Here is a 26,618-nt window from a genome sequence, read left to right on the forward strand (position 1 = left end):
AAATGTGTACTTGGCTATCCACATTTCCTTCAACAGATAATGTGTTGTGATGATTATGGCTGCGTCCCAAATGACACCCTATGGGCCCTGGTCAAACGTATGGCACTTTATAGGGCATAGGGTGTCATTTCAGACTTAACCAATGACTGGAGAGAACAGGTCTCACCTCCTCTGGTGCTATCCTGACTTTCTGAAGATACTGCTTCACCACCTCCTCTGTTGTCTTACCTGGAGACAGGAGAGGAGAGAGACGGGAGAGAGACGGGAGAGAGAGAGGGGAGAGAGACAAGAGGGACAAGAGAGAAAAGAGAAAAGAGAGAAAAGAGAAAAGAGAGAGAGGAGGAGAGAGAACATATGAGTGTGTTGAGAAAAAATCTTCCACACAATGTAATCAGGTTGTGTATAGGGGTGTCTGTGTGTTCATATGTGTGTGTGTGTGACTGTGTGTGTGTCCGGTACAGGTGTGTGTGTATAGGCCTATATATTAGTGCTGGTTTTATAGTGTGTCCTATCGTACCTTTGCGGGCCTGTTTCTTGGTGGTCTTGCGGCAGCAGTGGCCCAGGCCGGGGACGGGCTTGATGTCCCTCTTGCTGACGGGTGGGGGGTGCAGCACCAGTTTGGGGGGCCGGGTGAGACACACAGGGAACCCCGCAGCGCTCATCAGGATCCCCGTGATACCGGCCAGCGCTGGGTGGACCGGGCTGTTCCCACTGAGGTTCTTCACTGGGACAGTGGGCACGCTGAAACACAACGGGAACCACACGCTGGTTACACACTTAACATCTCACCAAACATACGCCTGGGAAGACTCTGGCAGTTGCAGCGCTGACCTAGGATCAGCTGTTACACAACTTGCAGTAAACAAACCCTCCCTGACACTAACAGACAGAAATACAGCAGGCTTACTGCTGACCCCCACACAGGGTTGGGACCAGCCTAGTCCGTGTGATTACAAGACGTTAACCAAGCCACCTACAGTAGAGACAGGTGGAGAAGTCTGTCCCAAATGGCACCCCACCATAGATAGCGCACTACGTATAGGGCTCTGGTCCAAAGTAGTGCACTATGTAGGGAATAGGGTGCCATTTGGGAAGCAGCCATTCAGGAGGTGTACACGGGCCAGCTGTAATCTCTATTGGCAACAACACCTCACCTACTACGACCAGCTGCTGTATGTGACCAATTCAAAAAATGTCAATGACCTGTGTGTGTGTGCCCATAAAATTAGAATAATCTATTTCTATGTGTGGCTGTGTGTGTGTGTGTGTGTGTGTGTGTGTGTGTGTGTGTGAGCCTATGGTGTGTCTCTCTCTGTGTGTGTGTGTGGCCCCGAGTCCAGTCTCCTGATCTGGGTCAAAGACTCATACCATAGATGGTACTGCCAGATATCCTCTGTCTAGCCGGTACGTTTCAGAGAACACTGGTTGGGTCTAAGTGGCGCCCTATTCCCTACACAGCGAGCTACGCCTGACCAGAGCCCACGTAGGACACCTCCAGCTATATACGGCTCTGACGGTGTCTTTCAGACAATTACCTATTGTTTGTCCTTTGACATATTTCTGGATGATTCTAGAACGCGCCAATAGCTACTCAACCATTTTAGAGTCCAGGTAGAGCGTCTGTGTCATTCACACCAAAGATATTGTACTATACTCTAGTTCCCCAGATCATCTACTTTTACCACAGACAACACAGCCTTTGAGTGGCAACGATATCGGAGCAGTGAGATATGATATGACGATCTGATCGCGCCCGGAGTGTGTTGTCCTTGGGTGTCCTACATTGTCGATAGAATCGGCAGCACACACACACACACACACACACACACAAAAAAGCACAAACAAAAGCGTGGGTGCGCGCACACATTCGAGCACACAGTTTTTCCTAGGGATGGATACTCACATAAAGGACGTGAGGATTGTCATTCTCTCACAGAGGTCAGTCCCGGCACAATCAATTAAGTAATAAAAAACAAGAAAACAAATCACGGAAGAATCGATTTCCTTTCTCTTCACCAGGGGAACAGAGAACCACTTGGGATGTGTCAATGAGGAGCTAAAGAAGAGGTTCCACTGTCTCTCTCTCACTCTCTCTTTATTTCTCTCTCTCTCTCGCTCTCTCTCTCTCTCTCTCTCTCTCTCTCTCTCGCTCTCTCTTTATTTCTTTCTCTCTCTCACAACTTGAATTGGCTGCTACGCAAACCTTTATGCTGTCTCTCTGAGCTGGACTCAGTATCTGTTCTTTCTCTCTACAGACCTCCTCCTCTCCCTCTGTCCTAGAAGCAGTGTGTGAATCGGACCGAGAGTGTGCGTCTCTCCTGTCTTATATATGTAATCCATGAGTTTCCATCTGCTGGCCAGTGACCTCAGAGAGGGGAGACGCCACAGAACTGACAGTCAGCATCACATCACACACACAGGATCATGGATTACCTTCACCGCGTCACCGGCTCTATTGACTAATACCACCCTGACTAACCACTTACGGAAACACACACACACACACACACACACACACACACACAACTGGGAAATCCCCAATAATGAACAACAAACTTGACCACAACATAACCCAGTCTTGACACGACCCGCCCTGGTCTTTTAAATGACTAGTATTATATAAACCACAGAGCTTCCCCTGTGTAAACGGTACTGTACAGGCTACACCACAGCAGAAGTTGTGGAAATGAGTCTAACTAACCATGCTACATCTCACCTCCACGGGGGGGGGGGGTCATTTAGAACGGCGAGTATTATAAAACACAATAGTTATTTCCCACGCTGTTCCTCCTGCGCTGCCACGCATCACAAACATGGTTTGTTGTTCGTTTTGTTGCTTCCCGACATGCAATTAGCCAGTCGCTCTGAGAGCCGTGAGTTACTGTCGCTGGTAGCAACCACACGGACATGGCAGGAGGGCAGAGCCTGGGAGCTTTGTTCCCTCGTGTTGTGACCCACCAAAGCTTAGACATCATTGCTTTTATGTGACCATACAAATAGACAACTATACTGCATGTTTACATACTGTGCATACTATGTAGTGATGGTAGTATAGTAATAATAGTTATAGATGGTATGTAGTGATAGTAGTATAGTAATAATAGTTATAGATGGTATGTAGTGATGGTAGTATAGTAATAATAGTTATAGATGGTAGTATAGTAATAATAGTTATAGATGGTATGTAGTGATAGTAGTATAGTAATAATAGTTATAGATGGTATGTAGTGATAGTAGTATAGTAATAATAGTTATAGATGGTATGTAGTGATGGTAGTATAGTAATAATAGTTATAGATGGTAGTATAGTAATAATAGTTATAGATGGTATGTAGTGATGGTAGTATAGTAATAATAGTTATAGATGGTAGTATAGTAATAATAGTTATAGATGGTATGTAGTGATGGTAGTATAGTAATAATAGTTATAGATGGTATGTAGTGATGGTAGTATAGTAATAATAGTTATAGATGGTAGTATAGTAATAATAGTTATAGATGGTATGTAGTGGTGGTAGTATAGTAATAATAGTTATAGATGGTATGTAGTGATAGTAGTATAGTAATAATAGTTATAGATGGTATGTAGTGATGGTAGTATAGTAATAATAGTTATAGATGGTAGTATAGTAATAATAGTTATAGATGGTAGTATAGTAATAATAGTTATAGATGGTATGTAGTGATGGTAGTATAGTAATAATAGTTATAGATGGTATGTAGTGATGGTAGTATAGTAATAATAGTTATAGATGGTAGTATAGTAATAATAGTTATAGATGGTATGTAGTGGTGGTAGTATAGTAATAATAGTTATAGATGGTATGTAGTGGTGGTAGTATAGTAATAATAGTTATAGATGGTATGTAGTGGTGGTAGTATAGTAATAATAGTTATAGATGGTATGTAGTGACAACACCACAGCTCAGTTCATGGTCGCCACACAGCAGTTTAATAATGTCCACTATTAACTAGTCAGTCGGCTAGTAAAAACTATGATAACATGCCATTATATCTCTAGCCTTAACCCAGTTTAAAAGCTCCACTAGCGACAGACAGACAGACAGACAGACAGACAGACAGACAGACAGACAGACAGACAGACAGACAGACAGACAGACAGACAGACAGACAGACAGACAGACAAAGGGACTGGTGGCAGGTGACTCATCATCATCATCATCTGTAGCTTCCGGTTCAGGGTTCTGCCTTAACAAGCTTTGAGTTGGAGCTAAGAGGCTTTTGGTTAACCCTCCCTGCAGGTGTCACAGTCACTGAGTGAGTGAGTGAGTGAGTGAGTGAGTGAGTGAGTGAGTGAGTGAGTGAGTGAGTGTGTGTGTGTGTAGGGCTGGGAATCACCAGGGACCTCACGATACGATATTATCATGATACCATATGTATTACATTTCTCACGATTCTAAATGTATTGCGATTCGCTACTGTGATTTCATTGCAATTCGATGTTCCAAACACATTGCTCACCACGTCTGCTGCGGAGGTACAAGAGGGAGCCATGAGAAAATGAGTTTTAATTAGTCATGGAAATGAAAGTGATGAAAACAAAATGTCTCCCTATTGAAAAAGAAGCTGGAGAACAAGCTATGAAGGAAGAAGTTTTGGAGTTTTGAGGCAGCTGGCGCCAAAATAATATTGCGAGGGCATCCTGAGTGGCGCAGCGGTCTACTGCACTGCGTCGCCGTGCTTGAGGCATCACTACAGACCCAGGTTTGATCCCAGGCGTTATTACAAGCGACCGTGATCGGGAGGTCCCATAGGGACTGTGGGTGTTAAGAAGGGGGGTTAGGCGGGTCATGTTTCGGAGGACACATGACTCCACCTTCGCCTCCCGAGCCCGTTGGGGAGTTACAGCGATGAGACAAGATCATAATTGGGGAGAAAAAGGGGGTAAAATATACATGTTTAATATTGCGATATTGTCAAAACAACACGATAGAATATATCGTCAAAAATGATATCCCCATATGTAACTGTATAGATTTTTTTCAGGAAGAACCCTTTGGTGGTGAAAAAAGTTCCACTTGGAACCCCAAAAAATGGTTCAGAGGGTTCTCCTATTGGGACAATTGAACAACCCTTATGGTTCTAGGTAGCCTCTTCTTCTCTAAGAGTTTACAGTAGATCCAGTCTGACCTCAAGTCAGTGTTGTTGACAACTTGACACACACACAGGGGTCATGTTAAGTGCTGAATGGCCTATTAGACCTATGACCAGACCTGAGCTGAATGAAGATGGAGATAGTAACCAGTCAGTGAGGTTATTAATACTACAGTAAGCTGTACGAGACCGCTGGCTGTGCAACGTGACGGTTATTGTGAGGTAGAAATGCACTGTGGAGAAGGTTTAGTCTCGTTTGAGCCCCAGCTTACCTACAATGCATTAACACAATTCCCAGCTGTCCTACTGACACACACACACACACACACACCTGGAACAATGAGTGAGTCAGAGAGTGAATGACCAGTGTACAACCCTAAACAATGACTGAAAGAAAAGCAAGAGAGACAGAGAGAGAGTGATTTTCTGGATTTTTTTTCTCATTTTGTCTGTCATAGTTGAAGTGTACCTATGATGAAAATTACAGGCCTCTCATCTTTTTAAGTGGGAGAACTTGCACAATTGGTGGCTGACTAAATACTTTTTTGCCCCACTGTAGGTGTAATCCACCATATATACCTGACACACACATGTACCCACTCAGACACACTGACACACACATGTACCCACTCAGACAACACTGACACACACATGTACCCACTCAGACACACTGACACACACATGTACCCACTCAGACAACACTGACACACACATGTACCCACTCAGACAACACTGACACACACATGTACCCACTCAGACAACACTGACACACACATGTACCCAGTCAGACACACACATGTACCCAGTCAGACACACACACATGTACCCAGTCAGACAACACTGACAAACACATGTACCCAGTCAGACAACACTGACACACACATGTACCCAGTCAGACACACACATGTACCCACTCAGACACACTGACACACACATGTACCCACTCAGACAACACTGACAACACTGACAAACACATGTACCCACTCAGACAACACTGACAAACACATGTACCCACTCAGACAACACATGTACCCTCTCAGACAACACTGACAAACACATGTACCCTCTCAGACAACACTGACACACACATGTACCCACTCAGACACACTGACACACACATGTACCCACTCAGACCAGTGGAGGCTGCTGAGGGGAGAACGGTTCATAATAATGTACAGAACGGAGCGAACGGAATGGCATCAAACACATGGAAACCACGTGTTTGATATATTTGATACCATTCCACTGATTCTGCTCCAGTCATTACCACGAGTCTATCCTCCCCAATTAAGGTGCCACCAACCACCTGTGATGCAGACGCACTGACACACACTAGCATGTCTGCACTCAGATAATTACACACAGCGTTGTACGCCTCCACAAAGCCCTACATAGAGGAGATCTTCACTAACACATGGCCTGCTTCACCTACAGTACACAGGCACTAACACATGGCCTGCTTCACCTACAGTACATAGGCACTAACACATGGCCTGCTTCACCTACAGTACACAGGCACTAACACATGGCCTGCTTCACCTACAGTACACAGGCACTAACACATGGCCTGCTTCACCTACAGTACACAGGCACTAACACATGGCCTGCTTCACCTACAGTACATAGGCACTAACACATTTGACCTTAAAGGCTCAGTGCAGTCAAAAACGTGATTTCCCAGATTTATTTTTTATATACACTGAATGAACAAAACATTGAGTACACTTGATTTTTCCATGACATAGACTGACCAGGTGAATCCAGGTGAAAGCTGTGATCCCTTATTGATGTCACTTGTTAAATTCACTCCAAATCAGCGTAGATGAAGGGGAGGAGTCAGGTAAAAAAAATATTTTTAAGTCTTGAGACAATTGACACATGGATTGTGTGTATGTGTACCATTCAGAGGGTGAATGGGCAAGACAAAAGATTTAAGTGCCTTTGAATGGGGTATGGTAGGTGCCAGACGCAACAGTTTGTGTCAAGAACTGCAACGCTGCTGTGTTTTTCACACTCAACAGTTTCCCATGTGTGTCATGCATGGTCCACCACCCAAAGGACATCCAGCCAACTTAACACAACTGTGGGAAGCATTGGAGGGAACATGGGCCAGCATCCCTGTGGAACGCTTTCAACACCTTGTAGAGTCCATGCCTGATGAATTGAGGCTGTTCTGAGGGCAAAGGGGAGGGGGTGCGACTCCATATTAGGAAGGTGTCCTTAATGTTTTGTACACTCAGTGTATATTTCCACTCTACGAGGTTGAAATAATACTGAGAAATTGTGAAAGTGATGATAATGCCCTTTTAGTGTAAGAGCTGTTTGGTGACATCACCAGGCGGTAAATTTGTTAAGACCAATAAGAAAGAGAGTTCCAAATCTCTCTGCCAATAATAACTTGTTTTCCGTTTTCCCCTCCCCACTCAGACCACTCCCAGACAGTCCTAGCAAAATTCTTGCTTGAGAAATTGCTCTTTACTAAGAAGCTATTTTTGTTTCTTTTTGACCATTTTCATTGAAAACAATCACAGTAAGGTACCTAATCGTTAGCCAGAAATGATTTGATATTGAGATAAAAACATCTGCATTGGGCCTTTACTACATGGAGCCCATTATCCAAAATGCAGATGAAACAAATGAACCGAATGTCTTTCCCACGCTCCTCTTTATCTACGTCCTTCACCCATATCTCTAATTGTTTCTCTCTCTTTCATTCATCTGTTCCTCTTTTCTCAGGGTCAGATGAGGTCTTACTTTTTCCAAGGCCTTTCTTCCCCTCTGAGTCTGTCTGTTGTTTTATCTGGATATTCCTCTCCCTTCTTTATATCCTACACTCACTCACTCACTCACTCACTCACTCACTCACTCACTCACTCACTCACTCACTCACTCACTCACTCACTCACTCACTCACTCACTCACTCACTCACTCACTCACTCACTCACACCTGTGCTAATTAGTTAATAATGACATTATTATAGACATGAATTAGCATCTCTGCATCTCAGCCGGGTGAGAAACTCTGGTTCACAGATAATCACACTTCCTGCTTCTGAATGGGATGCAGTTGCTCCTAAACCCTGATCTAAGATCAGTATGGTTAAGGTTAGGATTCAGGAAGGCTGATCCTAGATCTACTAAGACTACTGTACTAGTCAACCTAGTGCACTGAGTGTACATACTTTACTAGTTATCTTTGGAAGACAGTGGAATGTGGACATTGCAGTGCAGTTTATTTCTCTTTGGGGTTGTTTGTTTGTGTATCTAGTGTCTTAGTGGGAGAGGGGCAGACAGACAGGGAGACTGGGGAGGGTGGTGGAGGAGAGGAGGGTGTTTGTTTGTGTATCTAGTGTCTTAGTGGGAGAGGGGCAGACAGACAGGGAGACTGGGGAGGGTGGTGGAGGAGAGGAGGGTGTTTGTTTGTGTATCTAGTGTCTTAGTGGGAGAGGGGCAGACAGACAGGGAGACTGGGGAGGGTGGTGGAGGAGAGGAGGGTGTTTGTTTGTGTATCTAGTGTCTTAGTGGGAGAGGGGCAGACAGACAGGGAGACTGGGGAGGGTGGTGGAGGAGAGGAGGGTGTTTGTTTGTGTATCTAGTGTCTTAGTGGGAGAGGGGCAGACAGACAGGGAGACTGGGGAGGGTGGTGGAGGAGAGGAGGGTGTTTGTTTGTGTATCTAGTGTCTTAGTGGGAGAGGGGCAGACAGACAGGGAGACTGGGGAGGGTGGTGGAGGAGAGGAGGGTGGAGGAAAGAAGAGAAAGGAGAGGGTGAGAGAGAGGAGAGTGGGGTGGGAGAGTCTCTTGACCCCTGGTGACCCTAACCCCCACTCCATCACACACTCCTCCCCTTCTTTGTTATCTCTCTTCCTCTCCCTCCATCCTCCTCTCCTCCCTGTGTCCCCAGATGGTCATGAAGAGCGAGTGATTTAGCCTTGGGAGCAACAAACTCCCAAGCATTCTCACACACTCGTGTGTAAGTCACACACACACACACACACACACACACACACACACACGCACGCACGCACGCACGCACGCACGCACGAGAGCACATACCTTTAAAACGCCTGTTTGTTATTCCATGACTGTGATACATTGTATCGATTTCAATTGTGTTCTATTATTTTTTTTACTTTTGGCTCGGTTTCCAGAGCGTCTATAACCCTTGCTCTCTCTCTCTCTCTTCAATTAAATTCTATTTAAGGGTTTTATTGGCATGGGAAACATATGTTTATATTGCCAAAGCAAGTGAAATGATAAACACAAGTGAAATAAACAAAACGTGAACAGTAAGTACTACACTCACACAAGTTCCAAAATAATAGAGACATTTCAAATGTCATTGTATGTCTATATACAGTGTGGTAATGGTGTTACCACACTGTCTCTCTCTCTCTCTTTTCTCAGCCCTCTGAAACCCTTCCTACCCCTTTCTGTTTTCACTCTTTTGTCTCTTTCTCACCCCCCAACTAGAAGAAAGAGACACATTCCTGCAGCTTTGTGAGGACATCAATATTGACTTTCTCTGTGTGTGTGTGTGTGTGTGTCCCTTGGTTTGAAACAATTTCACAACTCTGTGTGTGTGTGTGACAACTGACTGACAACGTAACACTGCTCTGCGTATTACAATCAACAATCTAGGTTTGCTCTATTTCTCCCCCCCCCCCCGGCCTGATTGTGATCAATCTCTGCTAGTTGCTGAGTTGTTCCTTTGTCCCCCCCCCCCTCCCCCCTCTGACAGTGTCTGTGTCTGGCTGGCTATGTCTACCCCCCCAAACTCCCTAAATGTAGGACTCTCTTGCCCCCCAACCCCCCCCAAGATCCTCCTTGACAAAAGCCTCAAGACAGACCGAGACGGAGCATTACAATGATGACTGTGGTTTCTGCTTTTGTCTTCCTTCTACCCCCCACTATCCATAAATCCCTTCACTCCCTCTACCTCCCCTCCTCCGCCCCTAACCTTCTACTCCCCAAACCAACCCCCCCCCCCTACTCGCCTCACAGCTCCCCCAGCCCAGACCCTGTTGTCCCGGGCTGGCCACTGCAGAGGCGGGCATTGTGTTGCTAATGCCGACTAGGCCTCAATGTGGTCACAAAGGTTGCCGTGGAAATGCTTGGGCGCACACAATAGAGCCCGGGATGGGCCCCCAGAACACAGGAGTCCTGGGAAACCCAAAGAGAGAGGGAGAGAGGGAGAGAGGGAGAGACGGAGCGAAGGAAAAGTTGGAGGGGGAGGGGGAGTGTAGGGGAGAGGGGGAAGAGGGGGAAAGAGAGTGAAGGAGGGAGAGGGGGAAGAGGGGGAAAGAGTGAAGGAGGGAGAGGGGGAAGAGGGGGAAAGAGAGTGAAGGAGGGAGAGGGGGAGAGGGGGAGAGAGGGGAAAGAGAGACAGAGGGAGGCCATAGACCCTCTGGCGTGCAGAAAGACAAGCTGTTCTCTCCTCTCTCACACTCCCTCCATCCCCTCATTCCTCCACTCCCTCCATCCCCTCATTCCTCCACTCCCTCCATCCCCTCATTCCTCCACTCCCTCCATCCCCTCATTCCTCCATCCCCTCATTCCTCCATCCCCCCATCCCTCCATCCCCCCATCCCTCCATCCCCTCCTTTCTTTCTGGTCCCCAGATGGTCATCTGTCAGAGGGGCTGCTGGGATAGTTGAATGCGTACTCCCTCTCACAAGTAGACACAGTCCCACATCCACTGACCCGCAAAGACTCACCCGCAAAGACTCACCCGCAAAGCATCCAAAGAGTAGAAGAATGTAGACATCTCAACCCTCTCTCAACAACACAGTATTCTCCATTATGAAAGACCAAGTAGAACCAGATGAGATCATCCAGAATCATTCAGTCATAACAACAACTCAACCAAAACCATCTCACTCACCGTGGCAACCAGTGTGTGTTTGTGTGTATCAGTCACATCAGTGTGTGGTGTGTGTGTGTGTGTGTGTGTGTGTCACTCACCCAGAGGCGATGAGGGCTCGGGACTGGGCCATGGCGATGCGTTGTAGGGCGGGCCGGCTGAGCCCAGCCAGACTGGACCGCTGGGGCAGGGGGGCAGAGCACGCCGCCGCGCGCTGGGGCGCCATGGGCCGCGGCGACGGGGACGGCACGGGCGAGGGCGGTGACGTCACGGCGGTCGCCGGGGTGACGAGCGTGGCGGTGGGCACCGGTTGACTCGTGGCGGAGGGAGAGGGGGGCGGCGCGGACGGACGGCGGCCCTGATTGGAGGAGGGCGGCTGAGGGGGCGGGAGGGAGGGAGGAGGGGGTCGGTTGGAGATGGAGAGGGTGCCCGTTTGGGCGCTGAGGAGGGAGAGGGAGCGGGCGAAGAGGGCGGCATTCCGTCGCGGTGAGGACTGGTTCCGGGATATGGAGAGTCCGTGAGGTAAGGTTTTGGAGTAGGCAGATCTAGCGGGGGAGCTCCTGAGTTGGCCCCGCCCCAGGGTGGCAGATTTGGGGCTGGGTGGTTTACTCTGAGGTTTACTCGGCCGGTGGCCCAACTTGTGCGTCGATGACCTCACAGTGCTCTGCTTCACACTAAAGACCAGCATGCACTGCTGGCAGGAGCACGGCTGCCCGGCGAGGGACTGCATGGTCGCCAGCCCGCCGCTTGGGTACACCGCGCCTCCGTTGACGCCCGACACCCCAACACCCAGTAACGCTCCTGTCGGACCCGATCCTCCACCTCCGTTCCTGGGTACCGGTCCTGACACCAGTGGGTAGGCCACGTCGGACCTCCGCTGTATCCTGCGTTGTCTCTGGGTCTGCCTGTTGATCTGGGTCATGCCCTGCAGGTCCACCAGGTAGCAGAAGCCCAGCGGCGCCAGGTCCAGCCAGGGCTGCTGGCGGTCCCGGGCCGTCTGGATGGCGATGCCGACCTCCATGTCGTACTGGGTCCAGGAGCCCGCGTCGTTCTCCCACTCCCACAGCCAACCCTGGCCCGGCGCCGACGTGGGGTCGTAGAAGCTACGGCGCACCGGCCGGATCATACCTGCAGGGGGAGATGCTGGGGTTAGTACGACTATCAATCAAATGTATTTTTCCAACGGCAGTTGTCACAAAGGGCTTCACAGTAAACTAGTCTAGACACTGAAGAGCAAGCAGAGGCACAGTGGACAGGACGAAGTCCCTGGAAGGAAGAAACCTGGAGAGGAACCAGGCGCATGACTACAGCATGAAAAGAGTAGGAAATGGTACATTGTAGTTTCAGTGTGGAGAGATTGAAACAGGAACATAAATGCATGTGAGAACACTTTCGTATGGTTTTAATTGACAAGCTAGCTTCTCCCCACAGAAGTGAAAGTTAATATAAGCTCTTACACACAACTCAAATGATCCTAACTCAAATGATCCTAACTCAAATGACCCTAACTCAAATTAAAGTATTTCCAAATGCAGTCAGCCAAACAGCTACAAAGACACTATTAATGACCAACAGTATTACAGTTGTTTGGGGAAGTGTGTAGTTGTCAAAATTCCATTTGAAACGCAAATTGGTTTATGATGAATTGATAGTGATAACCATAGAGATGTTTAATGGGTTTAAAATCACCCAAACCAGCAGGCCTAGTATGGCACCACACATCGGTGGCAAACCGAGGAGGGTCAGGAACGTCCAATCAGAGACAAGCTTGGTAACCAGGGGCAACGTGTGGCACGGCCATTCAGCCAATGCCAAGGTAGAGAGAAGAGGGACCCACACTGGGGCCTGGCCGAGACAGACTGGGACACACAGACATCAAAAGAGGTTCCTGAATGCAGCAGGCCTAGCGATGTTTGTTTGAGGCACACAGTCAAGGGTATTGTGTGTGTGTGTGAGAGAGAGACCCTTTGAATTGAGAGAGAGAGAAAGTGAGTGTGTGTGTGTGTGTGTGTGTGTGTGTGGGGACTAAAGGCTGAGCCGGGAGGTCTTTTTCCTCTATAAAACGATACAATGGTTCTAAAAGAGAAATGAGCACTTGACCCCAGGAGTAGCATGTGAGACTCAGTAGACTGTAGAGGAAACAGGGCTCTTTCAGTTCCACAGAAACAAAGGCCGGCTCTCACAATGACAAACCACGAGCTGGGATGAGGACAGTCACGGGTGGACTGGATTCTGATAGAAACCTCTAGTGATGGATGACCTTTGAAGAGAAACATATGGGCCATACTTTAGCCCACCTCTAGGACTCTGAGTCTTTCCTGGCCAGAAGGATAAACTCCGGGCCCCGCGTCTTAACATTTCACATGAACGTTTGAAAATAACGTGTTGAGCTCTCGCTATCATTTGCACAGAGCCGTTAACAACGTGCACGTGAGAAAAGACGGAGATAGCATCGCCGTCTACACAACCGCTAAAGACTTGTTGGCCGTGATTCTGAACAGCTGAATCGATTGTGATGACGAGACGAGACAGCCGGTGCCCACACACACACCTTCCCTTCGACTTCCCGTAACGTGAGAGACCACGGCCACGTCCTTTAATCACCGTCTATAGTCTCTATTGAAGACAGAGAGGGCTGTGTTCATTAGGCGCCCACCGGAAGATAAGGGACTGAAACAGGGAGGGACTACCTGAACGTGGTCCAGTAAGTAACGTTTGTTTTCGTCTTCCGTTGCAAAACTTTTTTTCTCTACAGTGTGCACGGATGAATAGGGCCGAGGCTTATCACAGGGGTGCAGCCAGAGGGATAACAACCATCCACCCTGTCGGTGTGTCTTATGTACCGGTGGACGCTCCACTCTTTGGAGGGAAAACACTGTTCTCCTTTCATCTGAGGGATAATATCCACCTCTCTAGCCCCTTCACTGTCTTTCACCGAGGCCACTGGGGTGAGGGCAGGCTGGGGGGGGGGGGGGGGGGTTGTTGGGGGGGTGGGGGGGGGTGATGGTTTGGGTGGGGGGTGAGCAAGTCAGGTGTGTGTGTGTGTCTACAGGGGGTTGAAGGTGACTTAAAAAACAGGTTGCTGTGAAGGTAAACAGGGACCAGCTGGGGTACCACCTACCGAGCACAGGTGGCTAGTGGCACCTTAATTGGGGAGGACAGACTGGTGGTAACGACTGGAGCGGAACCAGTGTATCAATAACATGGTTCCCATGGTTTCCAGGTGTTTGATGCCATTCCGTCTGCTCCGTTCCCGGACATTATTATGAGCCGTCCTCCCCTCACCAGCCTCCACCGCTACTGAGGGACTGTTCCAGCTCGACCACTGAGCCTTCTAGTTCCACAAAGGTTCCTTGTTGAGAACCGGTTCTTAGAACATGTCGCCACAGATTACGTTACCCTCCAAATCCATTACGCTCAGGTTACCCAAAGTTCCCAAATGAATATGGACTCATTTTAACGGTGGATCGTACAACCCACCCAACTCGTTCTATTTGTTTTTTCCTTCTTTCTGGGTTTTTTTTACAGGGAAGACATTCTGAGACCTCGGTCTCTTTTACAAAGGTGACATGTATATACAACATCAATATACACATTACACCCATCTCCACCACCTAGTTAACTAGAATCCCAGGTGTTGGTATGGTAATCATCATCAACCATCATAATCTGTGGCGTAATGTGGAGCCTGCCTCTGATGAGTCTCCTAGGGGTAGGGGAGGAGAGCTGGTTCTGATGAGTCTCCTAGGGGTAGGGGAGGAGAGCTGGTTCTGATGAGTCTCCTAGGGGTAGGGGAGGAGAGCTGGTTCTGATGAGTCTCCTAGGGGTAGGGGAGGAGAGCTGGTTCTGATGAGTCTCCTAGGGGTAGGGGAGGAGAGCTGGTTCTGATGAGTCTCCTAGGGGTAGGGGAGGAGAGCTGGTTCTGATGAGTCTCCTAGGGGTAGGGGAGGAGAGCTGGTTCTGATGAGTCTCCTAGGGGTAGAGGAGGAGAGCTGGTTCTGATGAGTCTCCTAGGGGTAGAGGAGGAGAGCTGGTTCTGATGAGTCTCCTAGGGGTAGAGGAGGAGAGCTGGTTCTGATGAGTCTCCTAGGGGTAGGGGAGGAGAGCTGGTTCTGATGAGTCTCCCTAGGGGTAGGGGAGGAGAGCTGGTTCTGATGAGTCTCCTAGGGGTAGGGAGGAGAGCTGGTTCTGATGAGTCTCCTAGGGGTAGGGGAGGAGAGCTGGTTCTGATGAGTCTCCTAGGGGTAGGGGAGGAGAGCTGGTTCTGATGAGTCTCCTAGGGGTAGGGGAGGAGAGCTGGTTCTGATGAGTCTCCTAGGGGTAGAGGAGGAGAAATGGTTCTGATGAGTCTCCTAGGGGTAGGGGAGGAGAAATGGTTCTGATGAGTCTCCTAGGGGAAGCTCGCTGGCTGTTCATTAACCTGCTCTTCAACCTTTACATGGTGGATGTGGTGAACTGACTGAATGGCTGATGAGACAGAGGAGTTCTGGGGAAGTACAGTAAGATCCTATTGAAATAAAACACCTGATTCATGATGAGGTCGCTTTCCCATGAGGGTGATGTGGAAACTGTTGATCAGACAATGTCACTGTGGTTGGCCTCTTCCTCCCACCGTTACTCAATCAACAGATGGCTGTTCCTCTTCCTCCCACCGTTACTCAATCAACAGATGGCTGTTCCTCTTCCTCCCACCGTTACTCAATCAACAGATGGCTGTTCCTCTTCCTCCCACCGTTACTCAATCAACAGATGGCTGTTCCTCTTCCTCCCACCGTTACTCAATCAATAGTCTGTACTGGTCAGTTAGTGTGTGAGAACCAGAGTGTGTGTGCGTGGGGGGGGTCGGTCAGTATGTGTGTGTGTACTGGTCAGTGGGTGTGAGAACCAGTGTGTGTGTGTTGACAGGAGGGGTGAAGCAGAGGGGAACAATAGGATCCAGATTCTTTCTTTCTCTCTCTCTCTCTCTCTCTCTCTCTCTCTCTCTCTCTCTCTCTCTCTCTCTCTCTCTCTCTCTCTCTCTCTCTCTCTCTCTCTCTCTCTCTCTCTCTCTCTCTCTCTCTCTCTCTCTCTCTCTCTCTCTCTCTCTCTCTCTCTCTCTCTCTCTCTCTCTCTCTCTCTCTCTCTCTCTCTCTCTCTCTCTCTCTCTCTCTCTCTCTCTCTCTCTCTCTCTCTCTCTCTCTCTCTCTCTCTCTCTCTCTCTCTCTCTCTCTCTCTCTCTCTCTCTCTCTCTCTCTCTCTCTCTCTCTAATTAAAAAGCAAGTGAAATAGATATGAACAGTAAACATTACACTCACAAACATTTAAAATGTCATATTATGTCCCATGTAGCTCAGTTGGTAGAGCATGGTGTTTGCAACACCAGAGTTGTGGGTTCGATTCCCACGGGGGACCAGTATGGGGAAAAAAAAATAAAAAAAAAAATAAATGTATGCATTCACCACTGTCAGTTACTCTGGATAAGAGTGTCTGCTAAATGACTAAATTGTAAATGTCTACATACAGTGTTGTAACAATATGCGAATAGTTCAAGTGCAAAGGGGAAGATAAATAAACAAATATGGGTTGTATTTACAATGGTGTTTGTTCTTCACTGGTTGCCCTTCTCTTGTGGCAATAGGTCATACATCTTTCTGGTATTTCACCCAATAGATATGGGAGTTTGTGTAATCTGAGGGAAATATGTGTCTCTAATATGGTCATACATTTGACAGGAGGTTAAGAAGTGCAGCTCAGTTTCCACCTCCATTTTGTGGGCAGTGTGCACATAGTCTGTCTTCTCTTGAGAGCCAGGTCTGCCTATGGCGGCCTTTCTCAATAGCAAGGCTATGCTCACTGAGTCTGTACATAGTCAAAGCTTTCCTTAAGTCTGGGTCGGTCACAGTGGTCAGGTATTCTGCCACTGTGTTCTCTCTGTTTAGGACCAAATAGCATTCTAGTTTGCTCTGTTTTTTTGTTGATTCTTTCCAATGTGTCAAGTAATTATCTTTTTGTTTTCTCATGATTTGGTTGGGTCTAATTGTGTTGCTGTCCTGTGGCTCTGTGGGGTCTGTTTGTGAACAGAGCCCCAGGACCAGCCTGCATAGGGCAGGTATTCCTAAACTGGGGGAACGCGCAATGCCGTCTGGGGTACGCCAAATAAAAATGTGATTCACATTTAAAAAAAAAAAAAAAATTCAAACAGTACATTTATATTTTCCAACGGGGCTATACATTTGGGTTCAGCGAAATAACGACACAATGTCAAATACAGGGAGCCTAGTCAAATAATGAACATCCAATCACATTAACCGTTACTGTCTCGCGGGAAACCGTCACACTTGCGCAGACATTTAGAAACGAAACATTTTGAAAAATAAGCCACGGGACTTTTTGGAGCGAGAATAAAGACGACTTTCGAGTAGCAAGACACGTATAAAAGCAACAGATACTGAGACTCTCCAATACAACCCAACATTGCAGAGTTATGTGTATCCTTTCAAGCACACCCTTCATTAACCTGTGGTGAGTTATTCGATTTTCGATGAACAAATACAGTGTTATATGTCAGATGGCTAAATAAGGAGCAGAATTCTGGATTATTATTATATTATTATTTGTGTCCTGGTCCTATAAGAGCTCTTTATCACTTCCCACGAGCCGGGTTGTGACAACTCACACTCATTCTTATGTTTAATAAATGTATATCGTATAGTGTGTGTGTGGCAGGCTTACAATGATGGCAAAAAACAACATTTGAGAGTGCGCTGATCCTGGTGCTAGAGGGGGTACGCAGCTGGAGGTTGAATGTTTGAAGGGGTACGGGACTCTAAAATGTTTGGGAAGAACTGGCTTAGGGGACTCTTCTCCAGGTTCATCTCTCTGTGGGTGATGGCTTTGTTATGGAAGGTTTGGGAATCGCTTCCTTTTAGGTGGTTGTAGAATTTAACCGCTCTTTTCTGGATTTTGATAATTAGCGGGTATCGGCCTAAATCTACTCTGCATGCATTATTTGGTGTTTTACGTTGTACACAGAGGATATTTTTGCAGAATTCTGCATGCAGAGTCTCAATTTGGTGTTTGTCCAATTTTGTGAATTCTTGGTTGGTGAGCGGACCCCAGACCTCACAACCATGAAGGGCAATGGGTTCTATAACTGATTCAAGTATTTTTAGCCAGACCCTAATTGGTATGTAGAATTTTATGTTTGTTTTGATGGCCCTTCTTGCCTTGTCTCTCAGATCATTCACAGCTTCGTGGAAGTTACCTGTGGCGCTGATGTTTAGGCCGAGGTATGTATCGTTTTGTGTGTGCTCTAGGGCAACGGTGTCTAGATGGAATTTGTATTCGTGGTCCTGGCGACTGGACCTTTTTTGGAACACCATTATTTTTGTTTTACTGAGATTTACTGTCAGGGTCCAGGTCAACCAGACAGAATCTGAATCTGTGCAGATGATCTCAGTGCAGCTGTAGACCCTCCTTGGTTAGGGACAGAAGCACTAGATCATCAGCAAACAGTAGACATTTGACTTCAGATTAGGGCTGGGTGATATATCAAATCCATTTAATTAATTTGAATGTATGTTTTTGCTCAATATTCCAAATGCCTGTATCGCAGAATTTAGTTTTTTGTATTTTTTTACGAGTGTGAATTAATTTGATTATTGCATTGTTTTAAATGCAGTGTATTTGACCTTTAATTGTACAACACAGCTTATTTCGAGATTTAATTATATTTTTTAAATCGAGATATGTATCATGAATAGCCCATAAGTTTGAAAAACTTGAGATATGAGTTTCAGGCCATATCACCTAGTCCTACAGACTGTTCTAGTGCCCTTGTCAATTCGTTGCTATATATGTTGAAGAGGGCGGGGCTTAAGCTGCATCCCGGTCTCACCCCACGGCCCTGTGGGAAGAAATGTGTTTTTCAACCAATTATAACAGCACACTTGTTGTTTGTGTACATGGATTTTATAATGTTGCATGTTTCTCCCCCAACACTGCTTTCCATCTATTTGTATAGCAGACCCTCATGCCATATTGAGTTGAATTTCTCTCACGGATCTGGGAGACAGTCTCTATGTCACTACATGATCTACACACACATTGGTCAGTGTGTGTGTGACTGTGAGAAACATGCCTTCCAGCCATTCTCAAACCTGGCCAGTCAAGCGGTCCACTACCTGTTGCCCTAGGTTCACCCCTCACTCTTAGAGGTGAATTCCTGCTCTGCTCACTGAGACACACACACACACACACACACACACACACACACACACACACACACACACACCACACACACACACACACACACACACACACACACACACACACACACACACACACACACACACACACACACACACACACACACACACACACACACACACACACACGCGAAAGGAAAGAGAGCAAAAGAGAGCAGGAAAATGTTGACTAACTCAGACAGAATCTTTTCGGATGACAGACCCGACCCAAGGCCCCAGTCTCTCCTTCCTTTGTCCTTCAGCTTCAATGGGAAAGCCAGCCTTGTGCCAGAATGTCACTTTCTCAAAACAGAGAGAAAACGTTGCTAATGGAATAGAATCTATGTAGCACTGTAGCAGCGCTCTGATGTCACAAGCAGAGATAAAGCAAGGGAAGGGGAACAATAAAAGGTGTCTGCTAGAGCACTTCTAAAAGAAGAACTATGGTTTCTAACGACACAATGACGCGGATAGGACACCCTCCCCCTCTCTTCATCGCTCTTTTCCCTCGCTCCTCATTTCTCTGTGTTCTAGTCTGACTGACCTCAGATGATCTTCTACACAGAAGCCCTCTCCTCTCCATTTAACTCTTTAACTCCTGTACTGGCTCTTTTCTCCCTCTCTCCGTCCTGCTGCTATATTTATGTTGATTTATTTTGGACTTAAACTATTTTCACATCATTACAACACTGTATGCAGGCACAATATGACATTTGAAATGTCTTTATTCTTTTGGAACCTCTGTGAGTGTAATGTTTACTGTTATTTTTTTGATTGTTTATGTCACTTTTGTTTATTACCTATTTCACTTGCTTTGGCAATGTAAACATATGTTTCCCATGCTAATAAAGCCCCTTAAATTGAGATTGAGATCTCCACAAAATGTAAACACCATCTATAAAGGCGTTCTTCACCAGAGAGATAAGAGAGAGAGAGAGTATAAACTATCAAAACAGCAGAAAAGGACTTCACAATATGGTCGGCTCAACCTAGAAGCACAAAATCAGCCCTCACATCCATTTATTCTATCTAATTTAACCTTCGTTTAAATAGGCAAGTTAGTTAAGAACAAATTCTTATTTACAATGACGACCTACCCCGGCCAAACCCGGACAACGCCGGGCCAATTGTGAGCCGCCCTATGGGACTCCCAATCACGGCCAGATGTGCGGCAGCCTGGACGTCTCTAGCACTGAGATGCCGTGTCTTAGACCACTGCGCCCCTCGGGAGTCCCTTCTCTCCCTCCCTTCTCTTTGTAGCCCTCCGACCCTAACCCTCTTAGCCCAAACACGAGAGCCATCGGATAGAATGAAACACAATCCAGTGTGTGTGCGTCATAGCATATGGGTGCTTGTGTGTGTGTACAGAGCGTTTGAGCATAGTGTGTGTGTGTGTGTGTGTGTGTGTGAGGCCTCTCTGCTCCTAATCCAAGGCCTACGTTGTGAAACACACGGTGACTGACGGCACTCGGGAGGCCCCGGGGCCCTGAAGTAACCTGACACGGACTGTTGCACAACAACCTACTGAGTTGTACTGGGGGGGAACGTTCTGTTCTACTCCCCCCTCCGTCTCTCTCTCTCCCTCCCCTCCTCCCTCCCTCTCGTCTCTCCTCTCCACCATTCCCCTCTCTATCTGTACTTCACCTCCACTCTTTCTCTCTCTTACCCTCCCTCCATCTTTCTCTCAATATTTTGTCTCTCCCTCTTCCCCTCGCTATTCCTCTCTTTCTCGCTGCCTCTTTGTCCAGCCTGGTTCTACTTAGAAGTGGCCTGTCCCTTGGGTCCTAGCTTAGAGCCTTTCACTTCTTTCCCTTCCTGAAAGAGAGAGACGTTTCAGGTTTGGCTTGTGTTTAGTTTACCTCCACCCTCTCTCCCCCAGGGTGACCCCGTGACCCCTGCACCCGACCCCAGGCTTTGTGGGTGTCTGGGAAACATGTCCCCTTCGGCTGGACCAGCTGGGGCAGCAACAGGGCCTCCGAGCCTCAGACGGCAGCTGGCTGCTTCTTCTAAGACCAGACCCCCCCCTCCCTCTCCCCTCGCTCGCTGTGTTTTCCTATCCGTCTATGCCTCAGAAGCCTCTATGCCTCCCTGTCAGTCTCATCTGTGTGTTTAGCCGATCCGTCAGTCTCTGTCTATCTGCCAGTTGTCAGCCTCTCTCTGTCTATCTGCCAGTTGTCAGCCTCTCTCTGTCTATCTGCCAGTTGTCAGCCTCTCTCTGTCTATCTGCCAGTTGTCAGCCTCTCTCTGTCTATCTGCCTGTTGTCAGTCTCTCTCTGTCTATCTGCCTGTTGTCAGTCTCTCTGTCTATCTGCCTGTTGTCAGTCTCTGACTCTATATCAACGATCATGTCATTTCAACCATTATTGTCTAACTCTCCCACCACAACGCTCTCTGCCACAGGGTTGTGTTGCGTGTGTTACTAATGTGTCAACTTATTTGAGTTTGGGGTTTTATGTGTATGAGGGAGAGAGACAGGAGAGACAGAGGGAGACAGAGGAGGGAGAGAGACAGGAGTCAGAGAGAAAAGAGAGAGGGAGAGAGAGACAGAGGGGAGAGCCAGAAAGACATATTGACAATGTGTTAGAGAGGGAGTCAGTGACTCAATCGGTGGTCAGAAGGGTGTGCCCTTTCACAACAGTCTGCCCATTGTCTGACAGACGGTAACAGCAATGGCTCAGTCGGCAAGTGCATCTCAGAATTACAAAAGGGAATCTAAATTGTCACCCACTTCAGGCAGAAAAACATTTGCCTGTGTTTGAGAAACGACTCCCCAAACGTCGGCTGACGGCAGCTAGCCTAAAGGCTAACGGCTTCCTGAAATGACAGACGCTAATGCTAGGCGGGTTTTATCTTCCACAGGGCTCCTCCAGAAAAAGGGAAACCTAAGCTGTCAGTGACAGCTGGAAACCCTTCAGTCTGGCTTCTCTGATTGACTATTAGCCCTGTGAATAGTTGGCAAGCTGCGTTTCCAAACCCAGTAGCTATGGGGAATTACAGGAAGGGGATTTAAAGTAAAATAATAGTTCAAAAAAAGTTGTTGAAGCAACAACGTAATGGGAGTCTTTGACAGAATCATAGAGGCACTGCAGCACACAGTGGTGGGAAAAGCCAGGACACGTGAGAATTAAAAGCATCCCCACGGGGCGTAAAGCTCATTTAGAGGCTGCTTGGCTAGCTGTGAGCTGGCTAGCTGTGAGCTGGCTAGCTGTGTAGCTGTGAGCTGGCTAGCTGTGAGCTGGCTAGCTGTGAGCTGGCTAGCTGTGTAGCTGTGAGCTGGCTAGCTGTGAGCTGGCTAGCTGTGAGCTGGCTAGCTGTGGCTAGCTGTGAGCTGGCTAGCTGTGAGCTGGCTAGCTGTGAGCTGAGCTGGCTAGCTGTGAGCTGGCTAGCTGTGAGCTGTGAGCTGGCTAGCTGTGAGCTGTGAGCTGGCTAGCTGTGAGCTGTGAGCTGGCTAGCTGTGAGCTGTGCGCTGGCTAGCTGTGATGTGAGCTGGCTAGCTGTGATGTGAGCTGGCTAGCTGTGAGCTGGCTAGCTGTGAGCTGGCTAGCTGTGAGCTGGCTAGCTGTGAGCTGGCTAGCTGTGAGCTGGCTAGCTTCAGTATTCTCATGCGGTCTGTCTCTAGCACCAACGTTGTGAGATTACGTGGGAGGGAGAGGTGTCACAGTATCGTACAATCACCAGCTGTGGTGGAATAGCAGAGTGGAACTACATGGTAAAGGGAGATATTTCTGTCGTTGCTGCTCTCTCTCCCCCTTTCTTCCTCGTCCTCCCTTTTGTCTTCGTCTTCCACGTCGGTGAACTTATAATTGCCGGTACGCCCTCTACCCCGTCTCCCGACTCGGTGCGCCCGAGTTCTGCGCCTACAACTCTCTCCCACACTCTTCCCTGTGTGTGTGTGTGTGTGTGTGTGTGTGTGTGTGGAGAGAGGGTGTGTGTGTGTGGAATCTGTGAGGGGGGGGGTGTGTGTGTGTGTGTGTGTGTGTGTGTGTATGGGGGTGTGTGTGTGTGTGTATCTGTGAGTGGGTGTGTATGGGTGTGTGTGTGTGTGTATGGGTGTGTGAATCTGTGAGTGTGTGAATCTGTGAGTGTGGCCACAATAGAGGAACAAACATCTGTTCCCTCAACTTCAACAAAGAGAGAGAGATGGGCTTCCCTATTACCTCCCTCCTTCCATCTCTCTCTCCCACGTCCCGAGCCTCTGACGCCGCTAGCCCCCACAGATCTGGCCTATCGACAAAACTAAAGACAAGACTGAGGAAATCAACAGGAGACAGTGTGGCTGAGACTAATGGGGGGGGGGGGGGAGGGAATTCTCAGATTCTCTGCTGTTTAAGCCTTGAAACATCCCATTCTCTCTGCTTTCCCCTTACACTCTGGATCTGTCACAAAGAGCACCCTATTCACTATGTGGTGCACTACTTTTGACTAAAACTAGCGCACTATGTAGGGAATAGGGTGCCCTTTCTCTCTCGCTCCCTCTGCTTATCCCACCCAATGTCCGTCCCCACACGGCAGCTGCGTGCGTTAGAGTCGGGGAGTACGGGGGGGAAGAATGTGTGTGAGGTACAAGGCTGTGTGAGGTACAGCTGTCGTAGGTCATCACACTTTCACCCCATTCTGTCTGACAGGCAAGCGGAGGGTTAAAGTCAGGGACCCAGCCAGGCCCTAGGAATATGGAAGTGATTGTAATTCATTCTTAATTCTAATTCTATGACGGAATGGAACCAAGCTGCGAGCTCTAAGCTCCACCCCAGCGGCGAAGCAGTCTATTAGTTGAACCACATGCAAAACAAACTGAATTTAATACAGCCGTGCTGTAACATGAAGTAAAAACCAGAACAAACTGACAACTGAGCCTAAGATGTTAAAATGGCCTATGTAGAAGTAAGAATTCTGATAGGACTTTTGTCTGTCACCATATATCCATTCTGGACAGAGCAAGAAACAGAGACACTAACTGGACATCACAGGAGGTTGGTGGCACCTTAATTGGGGAGGACGGGCTCATGGTAACGGCTGGAGCAGAATATGTGGAATGGTATCAAATACATCAAACACATGGTTTCCCGTCTATCTCTTAAGACCATCCGGTTTTGATTTATATTCGCCATATATTTTAAACTGTGCTGTTTCACAAAAGTTCTGCACCTATATACATCCACGTGGCTTCTTACACCAACACCTGTCGCGTAACATGACATCAGCATCCCAACAACAACAACAGCAGCCATTCCCACCTCTCAGCTCTCGTCTTCTTACCTGTGTCCTGCCTGAACTGGTGCATCGACTGCAGGTCTAGGATGTAGGGCGAGAGGCGGTTGTCGACTTGGCCTAGCACGACGCTCCCACCACGGGGATCGCTTCGTATCACCGCCTCGATGTGGTGGGAGACGGCCGGGCTGTAGGGCCGCCACCGCCCGTGTTCGTTGAGCCATTCCCACACGACCACAGCGGACGCATGGAGCACGGTGGCCCTTAGAAAGAGAAGTGAGAAAATACTCCTCTGTTAGCAACCATGGTTTAAAAACGAAGGCGCGACTTTGTGTTTACATCCGGAACCAGGCTAGACTTTGTTCATTTGGCTACAAAGTCGCCTATCGCTGTTTATTGAAACGAGGATCTATGTCTCATCACTGATTACAACGTCACTTGGCTCAATCTAGCCTACATGAAGTCCCGTAGTTTACATGTTATATGGGCTTGTAGCTAAGTTATATCTACACACAAATACAGGTCTCTCTAAATGAACAAAGAGGGATCTTACATTTAGTCGGCCGGCGGCGTGCTAATGTGAAGGAGCGCAGCATCTGGGCACAAATATCCGTGTCACTTTCATGGTCGAACACGGAGAAATCTTATTTTATACCCTGTTGTTATGCCTTCATAAACTGTGGACGGGCAAAGAAACGGAGAGAGTGCTGTTGTTATTCTCGTTGAAAGCCTTGATTTTCTGTCACGTTCTAGCATAAAGAAACAAAATGTGTCCGACTGAATCTTATAAATCCCTTTGCCAGAGTCACTGTTGCGCAAGTGGCGAGACCCAGCTCCACTTCTTGAGTGACGAGAGAAAGGAGCTCCTTTCCAGTCGTTGGGGCGTAGTGTGTCGAACTGTTCCAAAGTGACATCCAACACCACACTCGTAATAGACCTACCTACCAATACCAGTGACTCCCTGATCGAGCTTTCACAAGTCTTTGAAACCGGCTGGACAGGTATATGCTACGCAGAGAGAACGGATTGGGTGTACAGTTTCATTCAGTACAATACAATTTCATTCAGTACGATTTTTTGGAGGGATGAAGCATGGCACAACATGTTTGTGGGCGGTTACTCAGCTCTTTGTGATCATTGGCTAATCATCGTGTCGTTTACTCTAGAAACAGTATAGTCGCCCTATTGAACATGTTTATTACATATCATTACTGTAACTATGCATCTTCCCTCGGGTGGGAGACGGGCTACATTAGGCTACAAGTAAACAAATCAATTGTATCAATTGAATTGGCGCACGTCAATTACTGTACACAACTACCAAGGCTAAGCACAAGAAAGAAACCATTCAATAAGAAAACGTTTTTTTTTGTAATCTATATAGGTTTTTATAGCCTCTCTATTGACTTGTCCAAGTTCAGAGAAAGGCAAGTTGTTATGATAGACGTTATTATGATGTATTGTGACCATGGAACATTTGGAACGCAATTTTACGCACGGACTAGTCCCTTTTTATAAACACAATCAAAAACGCAAACAACAAATGCAGCATTTTATTGGTATTTGAAAAATCACATCTATTGGCCTATTCACTAGTTACTTACGTTCGTTGCGTTGGAGGCTTGGTTTTAGAAATGGGTTCAAAACCAAGACTAACTATCCGTCCGTCTTCCACACGCATGTTTCTCATTTACAATCCTCAAGTGGTTAGTGATGCAAAAAAATATGCCTTTTCATAAATCCATAAAATTCAATTAAATTCCTGCGTGTATTTATCGGATATCGAATACGAGTTCCATGGTGGAATTGATTCAGTATTCCAAAGCAAATATTGGACATATTTTACGTCCTCTGGCTAACCATACGTATCCGTCTCTGTATCCTTAAACTGAATATGTCCCATTCCGGAGGCTGGTACCTCCGTTCTATTTCTATACCACGCCCAAAGCCATAGGGGGCTGTCTATAGCAAGCCAGTCATGTGCATTGAATTCCCAAAGTAGTAGTACGCCACTGGTGCAGATCCGCCCTTAAGTTATCCCAAATTGTAAATGCATAGGCAAACACAAAAATAGCAATGTGTATAGTGCTTTACAGGCTATGCCAACTACAGTTTTTTTTAATTTGTGTGCACATTCTGTGTTAGTTGCAGTGTTATTTTACCTATATATAGCCTCGTTATTGTTTTTTTTTTTGTGTGGTTAATGTT

The 26,618-nt window shown here is 47.3% G+C and overlaps 1 protein-coding gene across 3 annotated transcripts in view; it reads right to left on the reverse strand.

Annotated features, from left to right (window-relative positions):
- Nucleotides 1-26,323, reverse strand: part of LOC106610472 (E3 ubiquitin-protein ligase DTX4) — a 30,685-nt gene extending 4,362 nt beyond the window's left edge. The window contains exons 1-6 of one of the 3 annotated variants that reach the window (XM_082978521.1): nt 26,015-26,323; nt 24,964-25,087; nt 24,459-24,673; nt 11,079-12,105; nt 518-741; nt 167-228 (exon numbers count right to left, since the gene is read on the reverse strand). In XM_082978521.1, the coding sequence (XP_082834647.1) occupies nt 167-228; nt 518-741; nt 11,079-12,105; nt 24,459-24,673; nt 24,964-24,965 (1,530 nt within the window). In that variant the 5' untranslated portion in view covers nt 24,966-25,087; nt 26,015-26,323. Of the gene's footprint in view, nt 1-166; nt 229-517; nt 742-11,078; nt 12,106-15,501; nt 15,778-24,458; nt 24,674-24,963; nt 25,088-26,014 lie in introns of those variants that run through there. The other 2 variants (XM_045722954.2, XM_045722956.2) reach the window with 2 other exon arrangements.
- Nucleotides 26,324-26,618: the final 295 nt, after the last annotated feature.

This window comes from Salmo salar, chromosome 08 (assembly GCF_965601325.2).
Source record: "Salmo salar chromosome 08, fSalSal1, whole genome shotgun sequence".
Lineage (NCBI taxonomy): Eukaryota > Metazoa > Chordata > Actinopteri > Salmoniformes > Salmonidae > Salmo > Salmo salar.